The sequence below is a fragment of the Betta splendens genome, chromosome 19, assembly GCF_900634795.4.
Source record: "Betta splendens chromosome 19, fBetSpl5.4, whole genome shotgun sequence".
Lineage (NCBI taxonomy): Eukaryota > Metazoa > Chordata > Actinopteri > Anabantiformes > Osphronemidae > Betta > Betta splendens.
In genome coordinates, this window is record NC_040898.2 from 14,844,442 (window position 1) to 14,868,780 (window position 24,339).

Genomic DNA, 24,339 nt, shown 5'->3' on the forward strand with positions numbered 1-24,339 from the left:
TGGGAGGCGCGCTCCCGCGTCTCTGGAGTACCCCCTAGCGGCGCGCGTCCCCGCGGGCTGCTGCGTGCGCCCGGCGCAGCTGTCGGTCGGACTGGAGCTGTGGGTCCGCACGCAGGGGACACATGGGCGCAGTGTGACGGCTGCTTTCAGGGGCACCCGCCGTCGGACTCGACTCTTCGGCCACGTTCTCGTCTGCGGGGTTTAATGGTCGCTTTGCTTGACGCGCGGCTGAGAGCGTTTCCGTCACGGAGCACGCTTCTGTCGGCGCCTTTGTTTGGGATGAGGCTGGACTGCCGCTGCTGCGGAGACGGGCTCCTGTAGGAACTTTTCTCGGGGCAGGGATGTCTTCGGCTCGGGTGGATTACGTTGCGCCCTGGTGGACTTACTGGCTTCACAATTTCCCTCACATCAACCTGAGGTTTGAGCCCATTGACCACAGCTTCCAGCCTTCGGAGGAGAACTACCAGCAGGTCAGTGTACGAAGATGGGACGCGGGTCGTTACGCGCGTCCGCTCCACAAATGGGACACGGTGTCGCCTGAAGGAGAACAAATAGAATATGAAATCACGTCATGCTTTATAATTCCTGACCTGCTGTCACTCACATCAGCTGTAGCACGTTTCTATTGTTGTATGTTGCTTTCAGGTCACTTTTGGAGTCAGTAATGTAAAGTGATGAGTGTTCTCCAGTGCCGTGAAGCCGCCACAGCTATGAGCAATGAACGGCCACACGTCGGTTGTTGGTGCTTCTGTCTGTGACAAACTGTGTAAATTAATTTGCTCTTGAAGCCTGTTTAACAGCGCGTACTCTCCATCTGAGACACGACGTGCGCATCCACTCATTTATTATAGGAGACACAAATAAGTTGTTTCTAACGACACAGATCGGATCTGGAAGCACACGGGGTGAATGGATGTGTCTCACTCATGGGAGTCAACAAGGAGATGCTCCCGTTACTCACAGAACAATACGTTCGTTTCAATTTAGCCTAATGATGCTGCTAGGAAACAAAAGAGCTCTTCGCCCGCAGGCAGTGAACGCAACACTAACGCATCGCCACCTATTAGGCTGATATACTGAACAGCAGATCCTTTTTCTGCACTCACAAAGCATCGTTACTACTCATTTGTTTCATTCCTGGGATCCTGGTAATTGAGTCCAATAATTACTTAGTTAATTATTAATTAAGGAGGGGACACTGTCCACTAATGAGATGAAATAAACAGAATGTGGGGCTCCTCAGACTGAAAAAGAATTTTGGATGAATAAGGAAAAACCTCAACCTAACAATAAAAAAGAGTCCAGTCTCCACATTCTTTCAAATTTTTAATGATTAAATTGTGGGGACGTTGCCGTCCATGAACACAGTCACTGAGCTATTTAATAAAGCAGATTTAAGCTATCACGCAAAGAAAAAGCTGCTGTAAAATGATCCGGGGTAAAGTGGGAAGCAGTTCAGTGTCCAGACATTAGAGCCTGTGGACCGGGCAGCCAGCACATCTGGACCGGCAGGAGAGATCCAGGTGTGGGATCCAACTGAATCCATCACAACAGCCTGGCTTCACAGGAGGAGAGCCGGTGCTGAACTGGTCCAATGCTCACAGACCTGCAGCCTGAAGCACGACCTCAGATCAATGTTTACAGGCCGTTGTTACAGGCAGAGGATCAGTGTCGGGGCAAGAACGTCCGTCACAGGACGCTCAAAGCAAAACCGGGCCTTCCAGAACAAACCGGCTTTCGCCCTGACTCCCATTTCGCATGCTCTCTGTGATAACGGCTCATTGATGGGACGCACGGCTCCAGGATGTGGGAATGGAGCGGCGCTCCCTCTGCCCGTGGTGAATTTGGGCCATTACATGTGCAGACTTCATGGGCTGTCACGTCAAATCTGATGAGCGCCCCCTGAACTGGGAGCTCTGGTGACAGTTTGCTGGGAAAGGCCCTGATCCAGCAGCGCAGGATGTGCAGTGGAGCGGCGCCGCTCGGTCAGAGGCGCTGATCCGCTGGCTGCAGCGTGGGCATGCAGTTGGCCGGGCGCCATGAGATGTGATGGAATGCACGAGGTCGTGATCCTTCACTGTGCTTTGTCTGCTGGATGTGTTGGCCCGGCCTCAACGCCGCTGTTGTCAGACGGGACATGAGAAGTCAGCTGACCCTAATGGGACGCTTAGGAGCCGTCTTCATCCTACAGCCGCATAACTCAGACCGATGAGCAGGACAGATAGTTATTCAGCACACGTTGATGAGGCCTTGTAGTAACCAATGCAAGCACAGGGCGGGCGCCTGCTTTGGCCAATATGTGGGTGTGTGTCAGCAGATACCATGTGTGGGTCAGCAGGTCCTCGTCCATCTGACTTCCCTGCTCATTTCCTGCAGAGACTCAAACAGGTTTACCCACAATGCTTTTCACGTCCAGCGCACAAGCAACAGTAATACAGAACAACAACGCACACATAAACATGCACACATGCACACATACACACATACTCACATATAAACACACACACACACACACATATACACACAAACACACATACACACACACACACATGGACACATACACACACACACACATACACACACACATACACACATATACACACACACACACACACACACACACACACACATATACACACACACACACATACACACACACACACATGCACACATGCACACATACACACATACTCACATATACACACACACACAAACACACACACACACACACACACACACACACATACACACACACACACACACACACACACACACACACACACACACATATACACACAAACACACATACACACACACACACATGCACACATATACACACACACACACATACACACACACACATGCACACATACACACATACTCACATATACACACACACACACAAACACACACACACGCACAAACACACATACAAACACACACACGCACAAACACACACACACACACACACACACACACAGGTTCCTGTTGAAGGCGTCTGTCTGAGGACACTGGATAAATAAACAAGCACAGAGTCAACACACTTCATCTTCATACAGAGACTCGTGTTTGACAGAATTAGTGAAGTCATGAGGATCAAACGTGTGTTTTCCCACTGTACAGAAACATAATTGATGCTCTCTGCTTTATAAAGTGCAGCTCTCATTTTCTTGTTTTACAGTCTCCAGCGTTGATTGAAATAAATTTGTCCAGTTTGCTGGTGAATCTGTTTCCGGCCTCTGGGTTGTTAATGCGGCCTCTGTGTTAACTTGTGTTGGTGAGATCGACGATGGAGAATTATTCATGGCAGCCACTAAAAATCCATTATGGCTGCAGCATCACAGCGGCGCTGATTGCATTGGACGTTCACCAGCTCTCATCGCCTCCTCTTTGAGACCATCGATCGCAGCGCCGACGGCCGTGATTGTCCTGCTGTGAGAACTGTGTAAACACATGATTCATGCGGTTCCGTGTTGCTGCTGCGCACACGTTCACAGAACCCTCCCCTCCAGGAGGCCGTTAACCCCCATCTGTCTGTGCAGCACTGGGAGCCGGTGATCAGCACCGCCTGACCTGCTGGATGCTGTAATGAGCCGTCCGTCCGTCCGTCCAGCGCTGGAGGGCTGCTCGTTGTTCACGGTGCCCTCGGCGCCGCAGAACCAACCTTAGCGGGTCAGAGCGGAGGCACGGAACCACAGCAGCAGAACCAACCTTAGCGGGTCAGAGCGGAGGCACAGACCCACGGCTGCAGAACCAACAGGCCTCCTCACCCGAGCTGTGGGGTTGGGTTTCACCTGACGGCCTGAGGGAGAGGAGGAGACGCTACCCAGCCATTCTTCCTCCTCTCCTCCACCTCCCATGGATCACTCTGCAGCCCAGCTGAACACGGGACCCCCGGGGCTTCGCTACGGCAGCCGCACGGAGCACTTGCTGCTCTGCTCGCACTTTACAGCTGCTTCAGCAGCTGCTTTAACCTTTAGGACAAACAGGAGACAATTACAGCACAATCCGACTAAAGGCCGCCGGGCATTCGCTGCGAGGACCTCCTGCTGTGAGGACCTCCTGCTGTGAGGACCTCCTGCTGTGAGGACCTCCTGCTGTGAGGACCTCCTGCTGTGAGGACCTCCACCTACACGCAGCCGGTCGCCGCCGCCGCCGCCGCGAGGCAGGCGCCGCTCGCTTCCTGCGGCTGCAGCTTTTAGCACCAGCCTGAACCCGTGGAACCCAGCGCCGCGGCTGAGGACACGCTCTGCAGCTGATGGAGCAGTAGGAGCTTCCTGCCTCCTCTTTCTACACCATGAATTCATCTTCAATAAACACACAGAGTTCGGAGGTCATGAGAGGAAAATCAGCTGTGAGACTGTGAAACTATAAATATAGCCTTTCACCTCCCACTTCCCTTCCTGCATTAAAGCGCCTCTCGCCTGCAAACGTCCTCCTCCGTATTGATTTTTGCCTTTTCGAGTGCATTTAGACTTTATCTCCTGCTGCTTTTTCATATTGTCCAACGCTAAGGACCCAGTTCTGTTGTGGCTGGTTATCGCGTCGGGGTTCATTATATTTAAAGGAGGCCCCTCACTGTCCCATCTGGTTCCTCCCTCTGGCTTTCATCACGCGTCTGATGGGACGTGGGGGTGGAAATGAGTGCCCTCGGGGTCGTTACCGCCTCATTATACTCCTCCTTTGTCCTACAGACGCGCGGCTGAGAGTGAGTGCAGCCTTTTACTGCACTGGAGCTGTTTACTCCACATCCTCCCTGCTATTTGAAGGGCTCATCCAGCTCTCTTCAAAGCCTGCACAGACGTTTGTGGTTTGTGACGAACACTGAGGTACATCCTGTGTCATCCAGACTAGAGGTTTGTCTCTATTACGGCTAAATCTCAGCGTTATGCAACACTCCGGCCTCGGGGCAAAGTCACTTACAATAGGAAAGTGGGCCGTGCAGTGAGCTATGAGTGGGTTTGAGCCATATGTGAGGAAGGAGCCACGTGCACCGGCCTCCACCGCCCTAAAAACCTTTACTCCATCATTCTGTCACCACTCCTTTGTCTCCCTTTGCACCGCAGAGATCGTGGGCACTGCCTTTCCACCCGGCTCCATCTTCCTCCAGCCTCACCCCCACCCCCTCCTCTCCAGCACGGAGACAATAGAAACAGAACAGAAGACGGTGCAGCGAGTGAGGAAGCAGAGCGGCGTTAACACGTGGAGTTTGCTTTATAGGAAACTACTCAGACCTAATTTAGGCAGTAGTTAAGAGGTCGGAGCTGCCAGTCTGGTTTTAGCAGACAATGAAGTGTGTACATGGCGGTCGGTGAAAGATAAATGGTGTTTTTAAACTTAATGGAAGGTTGGAGCTTGGAAGTGAAGCTTCCGGAGATGAGGTTGTGGTGTGTGCGTCGGTCCTCCCACAAAATGGATGCTACATAATTCAGAAGCCATTATTTTTACACTGCTGAGAATAAAGAGCAGCGAAAGACTGGAAGTGGAGAGTGTTGTTGTGGTCACGGCCGCTCTGAACGCAGGTTCCTGCAGGGAAGTGCACACTTGTAAAGCTCCATGCATCTTTTACAGGTTCCGACGCCCAAATGAGCGTTGGGTCCCAGGACTCGCTCCGCCTGCAGCCACGCTGCCTCCGTCCTCTGCAGAGGAGTCACAAGACAGAGGCCCCGCATTCAGGCACCGCTGTCACATGCAGATTAACTCAAAAAGCCTTTCACTCGTCCTCCCTCCACGTCGCCGGGGCACTAACCTGCCCGTTGTCATGACGACGGCGGAGGCTGGGTGGCCCGGCGCTTGGGCTCAGCGGGGGTCTGGCCTCCTTCTTGAATCTGCCCCCCCCCAAATCCTCCCTATTCTCCACCTGCACCCCCACGTCTCCATCTCATTACACCCGCTTTATCGCTCTTTAAACCCCCGTCCTTCACATCAGCACTTTTAGCGGCCCATCGGCCGTTTCCACACCTATTTTAATGGCGCTCAGGAGAATATGAGGAGGTTTAGAGGTTAATGACTCCTGGGGTCAGGCTCCGGTTGGCCCAGCCTTCGCTGCTGATGTGTGGCTTTGTAAATGGAAGGCATGTAGTCGTGAAATGGATGAGGACAAACGAGCCAGAAGAAGAAACACTGCAGGTCATTATGCTCCAGTCAGTGAAGCCACCGGAAGGTGTCAACATCTGTAAACAGCTGGTGAGGATTCCTCAGCGTGAGCTATAGCTCTTTACAGCCGTAATCCTAGAGATTCTTCCATTTATGGGTTTTAATCCCACTACTTGACTTGTGGGACGCGTTAAATCGCAGCATGAGAACAGATGGCTCAGCACCAACAAGATTTCAAGGGAAGTAAAAAGGAAGCGCGGGGGGACGGGGTGGGGGGTTCGGAGGGCCGAGCCTGAATAAATCCATCTGCTCAGGGTGGATGCAGAATTCATCGAGCTGTTGGGCCTTGCTGCTATTTTGGTCTCAGCGCTCGTCTCTGGCAGAAGGTGGGACGGGGCTAAAGGAGAGGAGGCGCACGAGGAGGTGCCAGGCAGAATCACGGGCTCCGATGGAGGCAGCTGGCCTCGTTTCTGGGCAGGTGCAGACACATTTATTAGCCTTTATTACCACAATCCTTCTGGAGAGAAGAAAATGTGATTCACGCTCCAGAGCTTCGCGCTGTGTCCTCACAGTAGCCTTTAACCAATAGTGTCCTTCAAAGCAGAACGGTTGAGTTCTGACACAGACACACTCAGAACCTAATAGAATATACACAACTGGGTTAAAGCCAGCGCCGTTCAGGCTGATGGAGGCCGAGTCAGATAAAGGTCAAACCCGTCTACGACTGCGCGGGTTCAGGGTGTGAGTCCTGCAGCATCTTACTGAGGCGACACCGTGTCGAGGCTGTTCACAGACACATCTCCTCTTCCCTCTCTCCCTCAGTCCCTGATCTTCCTGGGCTGCGTGGCGGCCGCCGGCCTCGGCCTCAACCTGCTGTGCCTGGCCGTCTACCTGAGCTGCCTGTGCTGCTGCCACAAGGACGAGGAGGAGGAGAGCAAGAAGCCCGGCTCCTGCTGCGTCACCTGGTCGGCGGTGGCCGCCGGCCTCATCACGTGGTGAGAGAGGCCGCTAGCAGCTGATGACAGTGAACGCACCTTCAGGCTGCTGACGCCGGCTGTGTGGAGTCAGTCACGCTGACCTCACTGGGACCCGTCCACGCTGTAGAACCCACAGAGCTGCTGTATCACATAGAATGAGGCCGCAGACAAAGGATTGGCTCATTAGCTCACAGCTTCTGCGCATTAAATAGAAAAAACATAAATATAGTAAAATGAGCAAACTACTGTGAGAATTATTCAGACTGGAGCCTTTAAAACCCGTGTAAATAAGGTTTCCCCTGATGTCATGTTTTCCTTCCACGCCGTAAACCTTATCAAGCGCAGCCTATTTATACAGCCTGTTTACATGCTGCATGGCTGATGCAGTAATGGAAAGCAGGTCACAGGTGACCGGCGAGGAGAACGGCACGTTTCATTACTCCCATCAGCCAGCGATGGTGGAGCTGTTGGGTCCTGTCGTCTGCAGACGAATGCCCAGCGTCTGCGGACGCGGTGAAAGCGTTCAAATTGTCTACATGATATCTGAAGGAGCTGCTGCATCTCATCACGTCTATGAGGAGATGGCAACGCTGCTAATGTGAAGCAACTTAATGTTGGGATGCGATGGAGATGAATGATATCAGCATCAAACGTCCCCGCGTACAAAGCGACGGGCACTTAAATCACCTCACGCGGCCTGTTAGGACAGCGGCTGAGACAGAGCCTGACCCCAGACCAGCGTTCTCAGTCATGTGACAGTCATGTTCAGCCAGCGGTATTAGATTAAACCCACAGCATCATCACCAAGCGCTTTCTCCAGAGAGGATCCGCGCGGTTCATGTTTCACTGACTCCAGCAGGTTTCCTCCTATAAATGCATCCTGCACTAATCACAGCGCGGCGCTCAGACATTCATTCATTCAGGGCTTTCTTTCTGTCCGCGGCGGCAAATGGCTCCTGTTCCCAGCAAGACAACCGGTCTTCATTACGCTGCCTTTCATTATTCATGTGCAGTTCCTTAAAATGTAAAGTGACTTAAAAGCGGCAGCTATTAAAGATTCATGGCGCAAAGAAATGAGAAGAACAAACTGGAAGAGGACGGAGGTAATTGGCGTTGGTGGAGATTCAGCAGTGACTTTTTCCCTTGGCAGAAGGTTTGACGCTCCAGGGATCGATCCATTGACATTAACCATCGACCTGCTGTGTGTCCGATCAGACCACATTAAACCACAGGCAGCGTCCGACCTCCCACAGAGACAAACACCTCCAGGTCTGTAAAGAGGCGACGTGTGCGTCATGAATTCTGGACCTAATCGCGCTCAGATGTGATCGCATCAGATTGACCCGTTTAGTTCTGGACTGGATCTGACGCGCTTACGTGGTCTGACTTAATGCCCTGAGACAAATGAGCTGGAAGGAAACTGTGGGAATTCCTCCCTATATCCGATTCGCCAGCTTTGATTATCAGCCTAAACGGACCGAGACCTGGACGTGACTGCTCAGAGGGTCGAAGACGGAGGAAGTGGCTTTATTATAATCTGCCTCAGTCCTGATGCCGTTTCCTCGTTCCTATTATGTTTGAGCCCATACGCTGTGATGTCCACGTTAATGAACGGACGTCAGCGCTGGTGTCCACGACATCTGCTTCACGAGCTACTGATAGCTGATAACGTTCATCATCCGTAATACAAACTGAAACCACATTTAGCTGCTGTAATCAGCCATCATGTACCGAACCACAGTCTAACTGAGCTCTAACTAAATGTTCAGTAACAGAATCGATCAATGCGTCTGGTTTTTCTCAGGCTGAAACCTTCTGAGAAACCGCAGCTGCTTAAAACCCGCACTGATTCCGTTTTAATTTGAAATGCCAGCTTCATCCCACAGGAGCAGTTTGAGCTCCCACTCAAACACCAGGCTGGAAACACACTGCGAGACACGAGGTGAATTACACCAGCGCTAATAGCTGCAACACAATCACCTCATTCAGCGACGCTCGTGATATTTATTTCCTTTTTAAGTGTTGCTGCTCAGAAAGCAGGACGTGGAGCGGAAGCCGAGCTGCCGCTGCAGGAGGACACGCGTCTTTGACCACATCGGCGTTAAAATGGAGCCGCGGCTCGCTCACCTTTTCCGGGGTCGTCTATGTTTAGCAACCTGCAGTTTATGGTTCGTATTTGCTGCACCTGAGGTTTCGCTCTGTGTTTGTATCAGTGCGTGTCAGTCGCGTCAGGTTAACAAGGCCTCCATCACTGCAGAAACCACCAAACCACAGATTAGTGGACTTTTAGCGAAGCTTTGGTCCAACACGCAGGAGTCGGGCCTCGGCAGCCCAGGTTCTGGCTCTGCTCTCGGCTTCACTCCTTCAGGCTCTGCACTTCTTCCATTTATTAACATGACAGCGTGGATTCCTGCTCAGAGCTCCGCGGCTCAGACCTAAGATACTCTTTCCCTTTGAATTAGGCTGTAGACGTTTCAAGGAGCAGCACTGAAGGGAGGAATGTAGGAAACGAAGGGGAGAGAAAGGAGAGGGGAAGGTTTCACACAAGTTTCTTCTCACTAATTAAATTTTTGTCCCAAAGAATGTGCGTGTTTGCCCCAGTTACTGTGACGTGATGCATTTAGCTGCTTCTGAACAGATGAAAGACGACGCGCCGTCATTGTCAGCGATTGTCTTGTTCCTTCGTCTGCTTCTTTTTACTGAGTCACATCGTTCCTGAACGCTGCCTTTTTCTACATTCAGCCAAACGCGCGCTCGCGTCGCATCTGTCACTTCCTGTCTCTCTCCAGACGGACGGTTGTGTTCCTCTCTTTAATTCGCCTCTATTTGCGTCTCTCCCTGTGAGTCATGTGAAAAGCTGCCAGATGCGAGGTTCACCTGCAGGGCGACGGTAATGAGACTCTCCTCAGACTAATCAGGGAAAACACTTCCCCTCAGCATCGACCCCTCACTCTGCCAGACGTCGGCGGCTCCAGGTGAACGTTGCAGGAAGCGCTGTGACCACAGGTGGAGTCTCTGCTTCCGCTCAGTGCTTATACAGACAATCAGAGCGGGGTGAGGAGGAGCCACGGGGTTGAGAACAGGGCTGTGGCTGCTGCAGCTTCCCTTTGGTTCTGACCTGACCTCCCCCGTCCTTCATCTGGAGCCACGCCGCAGGGAGACGGCGGTGCTTTATCTCCGCGGGGGTTCCTGTGCTGCAGGTTCTGGTGCAGAATAAAAGCCCAAACGGCGCGATGAGTGACGGCTCTATGACCCGTCAGGCCACGACATGAGAGACAGGCAGCGAGTACGGATAGTTGTCACAGTGAGCCCTGCCTGGCTGGTCTCTGAGGCACCACAGGCTACGAGACGTTACCCGACTCCACACTGTGACTGTGACGCTTCTGTCAAAGCTCATCTTACGTCCACACAGCGACGCGCTGAAGCCCAGACAGACTCGACTTAAGGCTGCATGTCTCTGTTGGAGGGGATTTTGTTTGTGCTGAAGCTCAGCTGAACAAATGAAATGCTTGGATGGCTGAATATGCAAAGTGGTTTCAAATCACGCTCACGCATCCCCAAACCCCTGTGTTGTATAATGTGTGGTTCAAGCAGCGCTGTTTACAGAACTGAACACGGCGTCTGCAGCTCAACTCTATGGATACGCTATTCGTTCAAGCTGCAGTGATGGACGGTCCCGTGAGATTAGCACACGTGACAACTGTCTATCAACAGTACACTTAAACACGTGAATCCATTACGGAGCACAAGCGCCAGTCACGCTTCAGCAGAGGAAACACGTACGTCTCTTTCCAGGAGTTGTGTCTTTATCCCTAAAAGTCATCACTGATGGAAAAAGCGATGATACAGCTTTATGTTAAAGAGGCATAAAATATTCATTAGGAGTGAGAAAAGTGCTGTTTCCTGCATTTAGTACATTCATCTGGCATCCTGTCATATACGTTTAGCCCCGGAAACACAAAATAATCATTTTCTGGACAAGATGTATTAAATTATGAATTGAGCAGCACTTCCACCGAGGCTGAAGCTGACCGCCAGCATTTACAAGTCAAGTGGGGTATTGTTCCTGGCGCATCAAAGGCTTACCTGTCCCTCTGTGGCTCCTCTCTTTGCAGCATCGCAGTGGGTGTGGGTTTCTATGGCAACAGCGAGACCAATGACGGCGTGTACCAGTTGTCCTACTCACTCTACAACGCCAATCACACGCTGGGCGGTGTGGACAGCCTGGTGAGTGCAAGTCAACTCACTTAGCCTCACGTGGACCACGTCTCTAAACACCCACATGCTGCACTTCACAGTCCTTGTGTTCTTGTGTTGAGTGACATCATTCAGATGAGAAGCGCATCCGGGCAGAAATGCTGCATTCACATACAGACCCAGAGGACTCCGCTTAGTCTTTGACTCCTTTCATTCCCCTTTACGGCTTTTTACCGCTACACACAAAATGACTAGTCTCTCCACACAATCACTTCCCTCCATTCTCCCAGCTGCTGTGGCCTCGGCACAAACGAGGAGCCGGCCTCACTTTAGCTCCGCGTGCACCGCCGGGCTATTTTTACCAGCCTCACTTCCCACCTTAGAAACTTGAGGGAGACGGCCACAAGTCGCTCACTGCTTCACATCTTCTGCAAATGACAAGCCATTTCTCCTTCCAGTCTAAAGTTCAACTCACAAGAATAAAGAAATGAGTTGACATTTTAAAAGCTGAATGGATTGACTTGATATTTGTGTAGATTGCTTCAGGGCTTTTGTGGCGTGAGACTAGTAATTAATCAGTATCCAGACTCAGGATCCCACCAGCACCCCTGACCCACTAACCAGTAGCCCGTACGGTGCAGGGTCGCTGCCCGCTCAGCGGGGGGTCCCGCTGTGCTGGGCCCAGAGTTCTCCAGAAAACGACTCCCCTCTTCACTAGCACCCACACAAACGCTCAACACAAGCCAACACAAGCTCAGCACAATGGAGTGAACCAGAATTGGAACCAGCACCAGCTAGGCTAAACCAGCTAACCTGCTAAGTGGCTAACCAGCTAACAAGCAAACAGGCTGCAAGAGCTGTCAAGCGCTTACAAGCCTGACATAAAAACCAACATGCAGCTGTGTGACCTCAGAACCCGGTCAACCTTTACCTTCAGTCCCTGTGCTTTGATTTTAAGCTTTTATTCCTTATCTGGGTTTTTAGGCACCCCCTCTTTCACCTCTACAGAATTCACACAATACACAACCTATTATGAACAAAAGTCTGAAAGGTCACAATTATAAAGTCCTGCTTTGTAAATCATGCTTTCCTCAGAGATGACCTTAAACTTCAGCGTTTCTATCCACAGCACCGTCCACTCAGGATGAGATGTAAGGATTAGAACATGTTCAGGCTCAGCTCAGACTTAGAATAATGTCAGACCTAATTTGAGACATTTAAATTGGCTGAGACTTGTATTTAAAACTTGAAGAATGTTCTGGTCGTTATTTCGTATTTTCTGAGCAGCAGTGATGCAAGCAGAGATGCTGGGGGCTGGGATTAGGTCTCCATTTGTGAGAATGGAGATAAATGTGGTGAATGTGAACTGCACACTTGGCCAAGAGGCCACAGAGGCCGAAGCACACTCACTTCAGCGCTTTGCACTGATGGTGATGGAGATCCCAGATTAGTCTAATCCAGCTGTCTGGATTTGGTTAATGCTCCATAAGTAGTGAGATGGAAGATGAACTGAGAGTCAGGTGGGAATAGTTCTTATGCTGCATTCGATACCCGCTGGATCAACTGTACAGCCAGTTTAAACACATTAGACTGGATTTAAACTCTCTAGTGCATCTGAAGGAAACAATGGAAGCTCCACCATGAACGGGAGGGTTAGAGTAATAAAGTGAACAGTATGAAATGAAACGACGGCAGGAGGATCACATCTGTTCCTGTTTCTGTGTAAAATCGTCGGTTTGTAAAGTCGCTGAAACAAGTGGTTGCACATGGTCGTCTTTATTTTTGGATCCGACATGTTCGAGTCGGCTCGGACGGGTCGTGTGTGAGTTCGCAGCTCACAGCTATAGACTGCTAAGGACTCCACTTGTGGAGCAGGACAAAGGGCCCAGTGTGCCAAACACTCAGTCTCCCCCCACCTAATCAACCATGCGCTCTGGAGACAAAGCCTTTTGACGGGGAAGAACAAGGAGCCGTGCTCGGCCGTCTGATTGGCAGAGTCGCAATTGAAATCTTCATTGAAATCCTGGACAATGACGGCCTGGCTGCTCTTTGGCCCACTCAAATGCCTTTTAGCGCGGCCCCTGGAGAATTAGCTTCTAAAGATTTAGCGTGTTGAAGAGGAAAGGACGGAAGTTAGACTTATTATTGTGGGGCTTTTTCCCAGCTCGTATTAAGAGCTTTATTAGTTACGGTCTGGAATATGTGCCCATGATGCGCGTATGAACATGAACATTCACACACTCAGAAGAACGCAAGAAACCTTAATGCTGACAGATGTGCATCACTCCATTACGTGGTGTAAAACAGAAGTAAGCGCTCGGTTGCTGGATGTCATGGGAGCGATGTGACATTAGAAGCATTTAGGGGCATTAATAATAACTGGTGAGAAGCTCTGGTTGTTAGTGGCTTCTGTGTGGATCAGTCGCTCAGCATTTGGCCACAGCTCAAACGTCTTGGCCGTCAGCCCATACATACTTCCACATTATTCTCCTGACGAGCTTCTTTTAAATAAAACAAAACAGTTCTTTGAAACTGGGGGTTTAGTTCAAGTAACAGTATGTGACTGTCTTGGGCTTAAGGGGACAGAACATGCACGGCCTCAGGACATCTGCACATCTGGAGGATGGAAAGGCTTCATGGCTGTGAGCAAATAAGCCACGAAAAAAAACAAGATGCCAACTCTCCAGCTCTAGAGTTGAACTGCTTTCAGCACGCTTTCACCGCTCCTCCTTCATTTCGCTCATCTGTCTGTGTGAGGTCTCAGCTCAGGGATTCATCAACAAACCCGTAGGTTCCTCTGAAGGTCAGCGTCGCTCGAGGTCTGTGCTGGTCAAGTATGTGAGAGAAGAAGAGGAAGAGAACATAATTCTAAATTCTGTCCTGCTGAGCCACCAAACACTTCAGATGCAGGTTTCATTTTATGCTCTCACTGACGCATTCAGGTTTAATTGAGTCAGATCTCCCCAGTATCAACAGAGGCAGCGAGTCATAGCATAGAAAGGTCTCGAGTGCTGATTCACCTCGACAGTGGATGTACAGCAGGCGACTCATGGCATGAGAGCTGAGGTGATTCAAAGAACATGAAATGCAAGAAGTGAACCCACATGTTCAAGTTCTTTAAAGTGAGATTCACAATTAATCTTTTGTAGGAAACATGTTATTTCATCTCAAAGACGCACTTTTACAGCGTTTCTCTGTTTCATGAAGTCGTCAGGATGAGAGGACTCTGTTTCCAGTCTTGATCCAGTGACTTGAACTCTCATACAAACAAACTGTCAGACACAGTATATTAGTATCAATACATTGACTTCTACCTCTTTGATACTAAAAATAAATTCATAAATAGAAGGAAATGGAGCCAGTGAAGCAGCCACCCCTACAGATTTACACAGTTATTCCCACTGATCTGCATTGTTTAACTTCTTCCTTCAGCCCACGGCCTCTTCTGCTTTTCCCACTTCTGTTATTTATCAGGGCTTCTTGTTGTTTTGTTGTTGTTTCCCTTCAGGGTTTAGAAATGAATGAAAGCTCCTCTGCAGTTTATCTTTAAGACGCGAGGCAGAAAATGCTCATCTGTGATTTGAAACATCAGAATCAGATAGAGGCCCAGAAGGCCGGGTCCGGGAATCGTATCCACTTGATCGGTGCTGATCACTTACACAGTGAGGATTAGACTGAGGCGAAGCAGAGATTAGCTGGATTAACCGTCTCCCCAAGCGTTTGAGATAAGACTCCATGCAGTGAGGCGGGACCCAGATGCACGCCTTCGTTTCTCATCTGTGATTTGATGATGTAGATAAGAAACCACAGACAGTCACGGGCTCGGGTCAGTGGGTGCGTTTCAAAATAAAACACTGTGTCTAATTATAACACGTCAAATGGTTGTGGCATGAAATTTTGTTTGTTCAAAAATTACAGTAGCAACGGCAAAGAGAATCTGAAAGTTTAGCAACGTGGCCACAGGGGGCGCCAGAGAGAACGGATCGATAGCATGAGTAAAGCTACTAAACAAACCTTTAATTTGACCTCATTTGACCTCATGTCTTCATGGACATCCTTCTGCTTGAGCATTTGGGGAACGTTTTGCTCAGATATTGGCGATATGGTAAAAATGAGGGATTGGTAACAAGCGGACACCTTCGTGTGTTTTGCTCTTCTTCTTGTGTGGGTTGCACGTTGGACACAAACCAAACACACCTCCCAAACACACACAGCAACAATATGAGCTGCCTGAATGCAAAGCGGCCAGAGCCCAGAGCATTTATTGGTGCTTTATTGCTCCATCAACTCCTCATTTCCCCAAAAACAGCTTCTCTGTTCAAGCAAAGCCCTGCGTGAACGCGAGGAAACGGGCTGAACCCGCGGAGAAGCTCCCTCCACACCTACAGCACAATGTGGGTCAAGCCCGTCACAATCACAATAGTAAATACAGGTTTGCTTTGGAGGATTAAGCGTCTCCTAAGGACTGGATCAGCAGTGTGACTCTAAACAGCTCATTAGTGAAGCATCAGTCAGGAAACGGCTGAAATACAAACTCCACAGCAGCGGAGCCTCTGCTTCGCCTCTGGACTCTGGAGTTCTGGCCGTGTTCCAGGCTGAGCTGTTTACTTTCATCGGACCTCTTCATCGCCACCCACTCTTCCAGCTCCAGCTCCGCCTGCCCTGCTGCTGACTGGCACCACCCCCCGGTCCTATTTTTAGGCTAATCTCACCTTTGTCCACTTTCCTGGGAAACTTTCTCAGGCAGAAACTGAGCTGAGTCTGAAACAGATGCTGCAGCGTAAACGGCGTTCACGCCACGAACCGTTATTTACACTGAGCCGTGAATGAGCGAGCGAGCGTCTCTCCTCAGGTGTCCGGCACCATGGGCGGCATGAAGACGGGCCTGCACCAGCACCTGGCCCGGCTGGACGAGATCTTCGCCACGCGCGGCGACTACGTGCAGACGCTGCAGTTCATGCAGCAGATGGCCGACAACGTGATCAAGCAGCTGCTGGGCCTGCCGGACTGGGCCGGCGCCGACGTCAGCCTGGCCTCCATCGCCGACCGCACGGCCACAGTGGAGTACTACAGGTGAGCCGCGTGCGTTGCTGAAGCAGAGGATCCAGGGTTTGTGTGTGTGTGCAGGAGTTGGTCTGTCTGTGAGTCAGCATGTTTAATGGAGCACAGCAGTAAACCTCCCTTTGATCCTCTCCTCCAACGCAGCGTCGGCCCCTTTTGACTAGAGGCACCTTCAGAGCTCCAGCAGACAGGTGGATTTTCCATCCTCAGCCTGACTCTGGTGCAGAGCTGCCTGAGAAGCTGGGAGGTCGTCTCTTTCCAGCTTTTCGCCTCTGTTGTTTGTGACCCCCCACGTGTCTCTGTGCCGCTCTCTGCTCTAATTGGATTAAGATAACACAGACCAGTGCTGCATCCACTGGAGGGGAGGATGAAAGGAGGCGGTGAGGGAGGGAGGGACGGGGGGTGAAAGAGAGACAGGGAGGAAGATGAAGCAGATGAAGGATGCTGCAGCGTGATGGAGGAGACAAGGGAAGATGAGGCAGGAAAGGAAGCGCCAGAAGGAGCCCACAGATGAAGACTGGGATCTGATCGGCCCACGCTCCTCAGCCCAACGCAGGGCTGTGGGCTCCGTGGGTCCAGTCCGGCCACTGCCGTGGCCCCTTAGGAGCAGAGAAGCGGCCGCGCTCCCTCAGAGCGCCGCAGTCACACACTGTTTGTTTAATTTTGCAGTAACTTGACCTGTTGCACGCTGGTCCCTGCAGGTGGCTCATCTACCTGCTGCTGCTCATCCTGGACCTGATCATCTGCCTGCTGGCCTGCCTGGGCCTGGCCAAGCAGTCGCGCTGGCTGCTCACCACGTGAGTACAGCCACAGAGAGGAGGCTGGGACGGCAGATTAGCCCAGAGCCAAGTGGGAGTAACGGCAAATTAAATAAAACAAACACCTCACAAAGTAAAGATCAACGTTGGTGCGTTCTGACTCTCAAGTTCAGGTGAAAACGAATTAAATCGCTTCATAAATTAAATCTGTGCTCGACACCGGTTCACTGTAGATGCGGAGGAGAACTGTGAGTGATGATGCATGAGGCTGAGATCTGGGTCACGTTTGCCTTCAAGCATCTCCGGCACCAGAACTTGTGCTGCTCGTCTCTACAACGTGAACCGGGAGCGAAGCCACGTGACGTTCAGCGGCACCGTCCTGGAGCTCGTCAGAACCCGAGTCACAAAGCGTCGGGTCTCTGGTGCTGCGGTGCCGTAGATCCAGTTTGGTTTCAGCCCGGCCTCCGTTGACGCAGCCGCGCGCCGCTCGTCTCTCTCCATCAGTCAGTTGAGGGTGTGAGCTGCACTGGAGCTGCCCCATTAACCACGACCCCCCCCCCTCACCCTGTGAGTCTCTGCCTCCCAGGAGACGCTCTCTTCCAGCAGACTGGAAGCGTTGGAGGCAGATTCGCTGCGGGGCGACCGACGCGCTCTGTGCTTGTAGTCGACACAGATACACCCACATGTGAGAGACGTGGAGATCACTGCTCATTTCGCTGTTTCCCTGCAGAGTTTCACTGTTTCTTTATGCACAGACGAGTGCAGAAGCGACGTGACATCACAGAGTAACAGCGTCGACCGAACCGTGAAATGTCGCCATGTAAAACCTGCGTCCGTCGTCTGCGCCGAGAAAAGGAGGCAGAATAATCAGAGCTAAGATAATGAGGTGCAGGAGGAAAGGGCTGCGTTCCCAGCTCCAGCTTCCTGAGTCCGGGCCCAGACCACGGGCTCGTCTGGTTCAGACTCTGCACCTCAAAGTCGCAGTTTCTCACAAAACATTCACACGATTTAATGAGCTGTTTTCTGAGTCACTCGCTAACGATGATCACGAGACCGAAGCATGAATCTGAGAGACGTGATCGTCGTGACGGCTAATTAGCATCGGCGGCGCGTTGCCATCTACGCTGATTCAATCCGCAGTGACGCGACCCGGTCCCCTGAGCGTCGTCCACTCTGAGGAGAGTGCACACGTGCAGCGTCTCTGGGAGCAGCAGCGCTCGCAGTCAGTGTATGAAAACAGAGCCCAGCGACGTCAGCGCTGACGCTGTGAGGTCATCAGGCGGAGAGTCTGCCCACACAAACACACAGCGCCTGAGCCGTTCTGCTGATCCCAGGCCAGTGAGACCGTAGACGCATCCTGAGCAGCGCGGCCGTTAATCTGCGCTGATTCAGTGGTTGTGGCTGAGGTGACCTTTGACCCCCTGCTGTTTGTCCCTGCAGGATGATGGTGTTTGGAGTGATGACGCTGATCCTGAGCTGGACGTCCCTGGGAGCCGGCCTGGCTGCAGCCGTGGTGAGTTCAGGGCACCGCCAACGGGTCTTCAGCAACAGGAAACTGCTCGAAGGCAGATCAGCTCCTGCAGGAGCTCAGGGCCGCGAGAACAGCGTTTCAAAAGAGCAACATATTGAAAAGGCCCGAGTCCTGGTCTCTGCCCGGCCTCACGTCATCATCGTCTCTACCTGTCGACTCCTGCACTGCTGATCAAGCATCACACATCTAAAAATAGGCTTATTCCCAAATCTGCCCCCGTCAGCACAGTCGTCCGAGCCGAGCTATGACTCACAGTAAAGACAGCCTCTATCTGATCTAATGGTCTGATGGCCGGAAATGTGAGTCTCAGCAGGTTAGTGCATTAGTTGCATAATGAAGTCGCAGTCGTCTTAATTAAAGCAGGCGGACGCGGCTTCGCTTTCTCTGAGATTTGCTGCTTTTCCTTCAGGAATTCGAGCTCAGTTGATCCCAAATCCCGGAGCTCCTCAGCGTTTCGTCTTTCTAACAAAGCGACTCGGCTGCTTCATCTTCATCGTGTGTGTGTGTGTGTGTGTGTGTGTGTGTGTGTGTGTGTGTGTGTGTGTGTGTGTGTGTGTGTGTGTGTGTGTGTGTGTGGCTCATTAGCGTAGCCCCCAGAGGAGGATCAGCTACACGCTGCATGTTTGTTCTGAGCTCAGACTTTAACATTCACAGCATTGGGCTCAATAGAAACAGGAGCTCTAGTTTCCTGTTAGTGAGGAAAGTGTTTGTCCAGACTCGTTAGAGCGGATTAAAGGAGCAGTTTTTCTATTTTAGTCTCTTCTTTCTGTGATGAGGGTCCTGGACACGGATGGATGATGATTGGCTCTAAATATTTCCACTCTTTTTGCTTTGTGTTGTTGGTTTCAGGGGACCAGCGACTTCTGCGTGTCCCCAGACAAGTACCTCATGAGCCAAACGAAGGGCGTCGTCGGTGCTGGTAAGACGTTCGTGTAGTGAAACGCATGAGACCAACTGTGGCGAAACGTCAGCTGAGCTTCTGTTTCCCCAGATATCCTCCATTACTACCTGTACTGCAACCAGACCCTGTCCAACCCGTTCCAGCAGGTAAGAACCGGGTCACATGGTTCCTGACGCGCCACAAGTCATAACCTTTGACCTCCAAACTAATCCATTCAATCCTCCAATCAAACTGAACCTGTAACATGCGCTGTGCCTTTATTTAGAACCATGAATAGAAAGACGACATTTGACCCAAATATCCAGTAACTGAACAGTTTGGACCTAAATGTCTAAACATCCTTCAAGCTTTGATGGAGAGTCAATTTCTCTGCTCTTTAAGCCTCATCACCGTCAAACTCTCTTCGAGAAAGACGGGACGAGCAGAGAAAGTTGAACGATTTACGAGACGGATAAGGCAGAGAAAGCAGAGGGAGAAAGAGAGAAGAGATTGAGAGAGAGAAGAGGAATGAGAGAGATGAGAGCCTAGAGAGAGAAGAGAGAGAGGAGAAGAGTTACGAAGAAGAAAGTAAGAGAGGGAGAGAGAGAAGAGGAGAGAAGAGCAGAGAGAGGGAGAGTAGAGAGAGAGAAAGGAGGAGTATAGAGAGCGGGAGGAGAGAGGAGAGAGAGAGAGCGAGAGAAAGGAGAGAGAGAGCAGAAAGAGGAAGAGAGAAGGGAAAGGGAGAGAGAGCAAGAGAGAGAGAGAGAGAGAGAGATGAACACCACCAGAGAGAGAAATAAAGAGGGGAGAGGAAAGAGAGAGAGAGAGAGGAGAGAGGTGAGGAGAAAGAGAGGGAGAGGAGAGAAGGGAGAGGAGAGAGAAAAAGAGAAGAGAGAGAGCGAGAAGAGAGGGAGAGAGGGAGAGAGAGACGAGAAGCAGAGAGAGAGAGAGTGAGAAAGAGAGGGAAGAGAGGGAGAGAGAGAGAACAGAGAGGAGAGAAGAGAGAGAGAGGGAGGAGAAGAGAGAGGAGGTACGAGAGGTAGAGCGAGAGTAGTATCTGAGTGCTCTAAGTTAGGAGACAATCGATCTTATATTATTATCGCAGAGCCTCTCGATAGATTCTCGACTCTCTCTCTCTCTCTCTCTCTCCCTCTCTCTCTTCTCTCTCCCTCTCTCTCTCTCTCCCTCTCTCTCTCTCCGTCCATCCTCTCCTCTGATCCTCAGTCCGACCTCCCACCGTGCTTTATTTCTCCGTACATCGTCTCTATAACGAGACAGACACGTGCCGCTGGAGCTCAGCGGGCTCTAAAGTTGCAGATTGAACAACGCAATCTGTTAAATCCTCCCAGTGTGAAGTTGTGCGACTGACTGGGCTCCGCTGGTGTTCTGCTTGTGGTTCGGGAGCAGAGGGCGCACATCTGTCCAGGCCCTGCTGCTCCACAGCCAGTCTTTTCTTCAGCAGGTGTAAAGTTCACACAAACCACTCCAGGCACCACTCCTGCTTCAGCTCCACTTCCTCCCAGAGCTCGGCCTCATTGTCGTCCGCTCTCTCTTTGTCCCACTTCTACTTGATGTGGCTCAGAACGAGCTCATCCAGGCGGATCAGCACAGAGTGTTCCGACCACGGACAGTCACGCAGAGCCGCAGAAAAAGCCAGATCAGAGCAAAGCTGGGACATTTGTGGACGGTGGGGTAATTGGCCGTCTCCTGTTTCAGCCCAACACGGAGCAGAGCTTTCAGGCTTCTCTCATTGTGTGACTGAAAACATCGTTTCAGATGTAGACGTGTTAAGTCATTTATGCTCATAAGTGATTACGAGTTTAAAAAAGGCTCCAGATCTGAATCTGAATGTCTGCATGTGGAGGCTTCTTTTGCCCCCTGCTGGTGGGAATCTAAAACTACAGGGCACAAGTTAAACGCTGGCGTCACACATTTTACCTGTTGGAGGCTTCAGATGTTCTGACTCCATCCATGATGAAACATGGACTCCTCTCATGTGCTTCCTCCTCCCTGTGTGCAGCCTCTGACCATCTTCCAGAGGTCCCTGACCACCATGCAGATCCAGATCCAGAGTCTGCTCCAGTTTGCCGTGCCTCTCTTCCCGACCGCTGAGGTAGCTCCCTGCTCCCGCCGCTCCTCCTCCGCGTTGTGCGGGAGGTGACCGTTGTCCTGTCCTCCACAGGGAGACCTGGTGGGGATCCAGCGCCTGCTGAACTCCTCCGAGGCCGGGCTGCACCAGCTGACCGCCCTGCTGGACTGCAGGGGGCTCAACAAGGTCTGTAGCTCCACTGGGTCGGGGGGGGGTCCTGGTGGGCGCTAACGGCCGCGCTAACGGCCGCGCTAACGGCCGCTCTAACGCAGGACTACCTGGACGCCATGGTGGGCGTGTGCTACGACGGCGTGGAGGGCGTGCTCTACCTCTGCCTCTTCTCCGTGCTGGCGGCCTGTGCCTTCACTGTCATGCTGTGTGCGATTCCCCGCGCGTGGAGACAAATCGCCTGCAGGTCAGTTCGTTCTCGGCGCCCTCGTTTCCTGCGGTCGCTGCAAAGGACGAGCCCAGTCATTTTTACAACCATGCATCATTTATTTAAGGCTCCATACGCTGGATTTGCATGTAAGCCAATGAAATATGCAGCAGACACATTACGGCTCATTCCGCTTATGACAATTAATTATACATATTTGCACCTTTGAACTGAGCTAAGCAGCTGCCGCCTCTGCTCCCAGGGAGCGGGACTACGACGACATCGACGAGGAGGACCCGTTCAACCCGCGGGCCCGGAGGCCGGGCTCCCAGAACCCCAGCCACGCCAACATGCACAGCTTCTGCAGCTACAGCAGCAGCATGGGCAGCCAGAGCAGCCTGCACCCGCCGGCGCCGGCCGTGTCCACCGCGCCCATGTCCCACGAGTACATGTGAGGAGGGGGGGGGGGCGGCGCCCGCGGTGGACGCGCGGTCTCAACGCTTGTCTCCTTCTTCCCCAGGAACCAGACGGCTCTGTTCGGGGGGAACCCGCGCTACGAGAACGTGCCGCTGATAGGACGAGGTTCCCCGCCCCCTTCGGTGCGTTGGGTCCCAGAGGCCACGTCCTGATGTGATGTCACTTCCTGTTTCTACATTAGTGTCTTTACTGTGACACAAAGCATGGGAGGAGAAGTAATGCTGTTAAGATTTAACCACGATGTGAACTCACCCCTCCTCTCAGGTCCTCACCCATAAACTCGCCCCCTGCTGGGCCTCACGCCTCCCGTCATGTGCGGCGCCTAAAAATAGAAACGGTCTAGATTAAATTTTGATGTTGCAGCCGGAGTTCGTGTGATGAAATGCAGGTGTCGTTCCTAAAGACCAGTCTTTACAGCCGATCAGAAGTGTTTGTTAATAAAAGCATGTACATGAATGTCTAACCTCTGCAGCTGTCGTCTTCCGCTAACGGCTTCTTTTGTGTATTTTTTGTTTGTTCGTTTGTCACCTGTGTGTTTCTTTCTTCTATCTTTCTTTCATTTCTGTATTTCCTCTCTGTTTAATCGACTTGTGGAGATATACTCTCAGCAGTATAGGAGCCGAGTAAGTGCTTTCAACTCTTCACCTCTCGGGGCTTTGTTGCACCTCTGTCCTTCTTCGCCCTGTTGTTGGGTTTGTGTGCGTTTTTCCTGTTGGCATGGCTGCGTAGTCACACCCTGTAGGATCAGAGCGACGTGTGGACCCGTGCTCAGTGTAGTCCTGCCTGGGCCGGGGCAGGGGTTCTTAGATCTGTGTAGATGTGGCTTAAAGGAGACTCCTCTGAACATGTCTGTTTTTATCTGAGCTGCAGCAGCAGTAACGAATCCATCTGCTCCAGACATCAAACCATATTTACAGTATTTTGAAAATACTGTAATTCTGTCTTTAAACAGAGGTGTTTGAGTGGATTGTTCCTTTAAGCCGATCCCCCTCCTCTAGCTGCTAGTGACGCTGGGTCCCCCCCGCCCCCTCACTGACTCTGCTCTGCTCCACAGTACTCCCCCAGCATGAGGGCCACCTACCTGTCCATGACCGAGGACCACAGCAGGCACTTTGGCAACGACTTCCAGGCGTAGAGGAGTCGGAGGCGGGCGTCCGTGGAGCAGGAGGCGGCTCCAGCTCCGTGTTGTCCTGTTCTGTGATGCTCGTACATAATTAACCACGCGCCTCCTGCTGTCGACTCCTAATCTGTTGTGTCCGTTCACTCCGTGAAGCGTTTTGTTTTCCTTCCGAGTGTGTTTTACTGTGGGGGACGATGGGTTGCTCTGACGCGTCTGAGCCCAGGTCCCTCAGAGGAACAACACTGGACCTGCAGTGTTGTTCCTGGTGCTTTGTGAGCGAAGCACCAGCAGCAGGTTTGATCCACTCACACACAGCGAAGCTTCACGACTCCTGAGACACGGCTTCTGTAAATAAGTTGGACAATAACAGACGTTTGTCTGGCTCTGATTTGATTTTGTGCCATTTTGATATGTTTTTCTAGTCTGTGATGATTATTTTGTGTATTTTCTAAAAGGCCATTAACTTGTCGTCCATCTGTTAACATTCTGCTCTAACCACGACTGATATTCAGGTAATTACTTCAAACTGGACGTGTATCGACTAACATTTCTTTCTGTAGAGATTCTTATTGCAGCTGTTGGTTATATTCTGTTCAGCATGTTACACTGTACAGGTACTGGGAGCGGTGCTTAATTGTGTGTGTGACCTCATTGTGATAAAGAAATAAATAAATAAACCTGTTTTTAGTACAACTCAAAGCGTCTTCATGTTAAAGATTACAGGATTAGAACAACATCTAAAGTTGTCTGCATTTGTTTAATTCTCGTCTCTAAATC

General features: G+C 51.4%; 1 protein-coding gene across 3 annotated transcripts; it reads left to right on the forward strand.

The window, feature by feature from the left end:
• ttyh2 (tweety family member 2) lies at positions 1 to 24,255 on the forward strand. 3 transcript variants are annotated; one of them, XM_029134258.3, is made up of 15 exons: positions 1 to 470; positions 6,919 to 7,091; positions 11,189 to 11,300; positions 16,123 to 16,343; positions 17,033 to 17,128; positions 18,530 to 18,602; positions 19,470 to 19,539; positions 19,612 to 19,667; positions 21,521 to 21,613; positions 21,683 to 21,775; positions 21,862 to 22,004; positions 22,228 to 22,416; positions 22,486 to 22,564; positions 23,039 to 23,065; positions 23,497 to 24,255. In XM_029134258.3, exons 1-15 carry the CDS (start codon positions 342 to 344, stop codon positions 23,575 to 23,577), a joined length of 1,635 nt encoding a protein of 544 aa, XP_028990091.1. In that variant the 5' UTR covers positions 1 to 341; the 3' UTR covers positions 23,578 to 24,255. The 3 variants fall into 3 exon arrangements, with proteins under 3 accessions (XP_028990091.1, XP_028990092.1, XP_055360525.1); XM_029134259.3 differs by lacking the exon at positions 23,039 to 23,065 and having other exon boundaries at positions 4 to 470; XM_055504550.1 differs by lacking the exon at positions 6,919 to 7,091 and having other exon boundaries at positions 7 to 470.
• Positions 24,256 to 24,339: the final 84 nt, after the last annotated feature.

Excerpts from the sequence above, each read along its gene's own strand:
- ttyh2 (XM_029134258.3), top strand. The coding sequence starts at position 342 with ATGTCTTCGGCTCGGGTGGATTACGTTGCGCCCTGGTGGACTTACTGG. Across the intron at positions 471-6,918 it reads CGGAGGAGAACTACCAGCAG|TCCCTGATCTTCCTGGGCTG; the intron begins GTCAGTGTACGA and ends TCTCTCCCTCAG. Across the intron at positions 7,092-11,188 it reads GCCGCCGGCCTCATCACGTG|CATCGCAGTGGGTGTGGGTT; the intron begins GTGAGAGAGGCC and ends CTCTCTTTGCAG.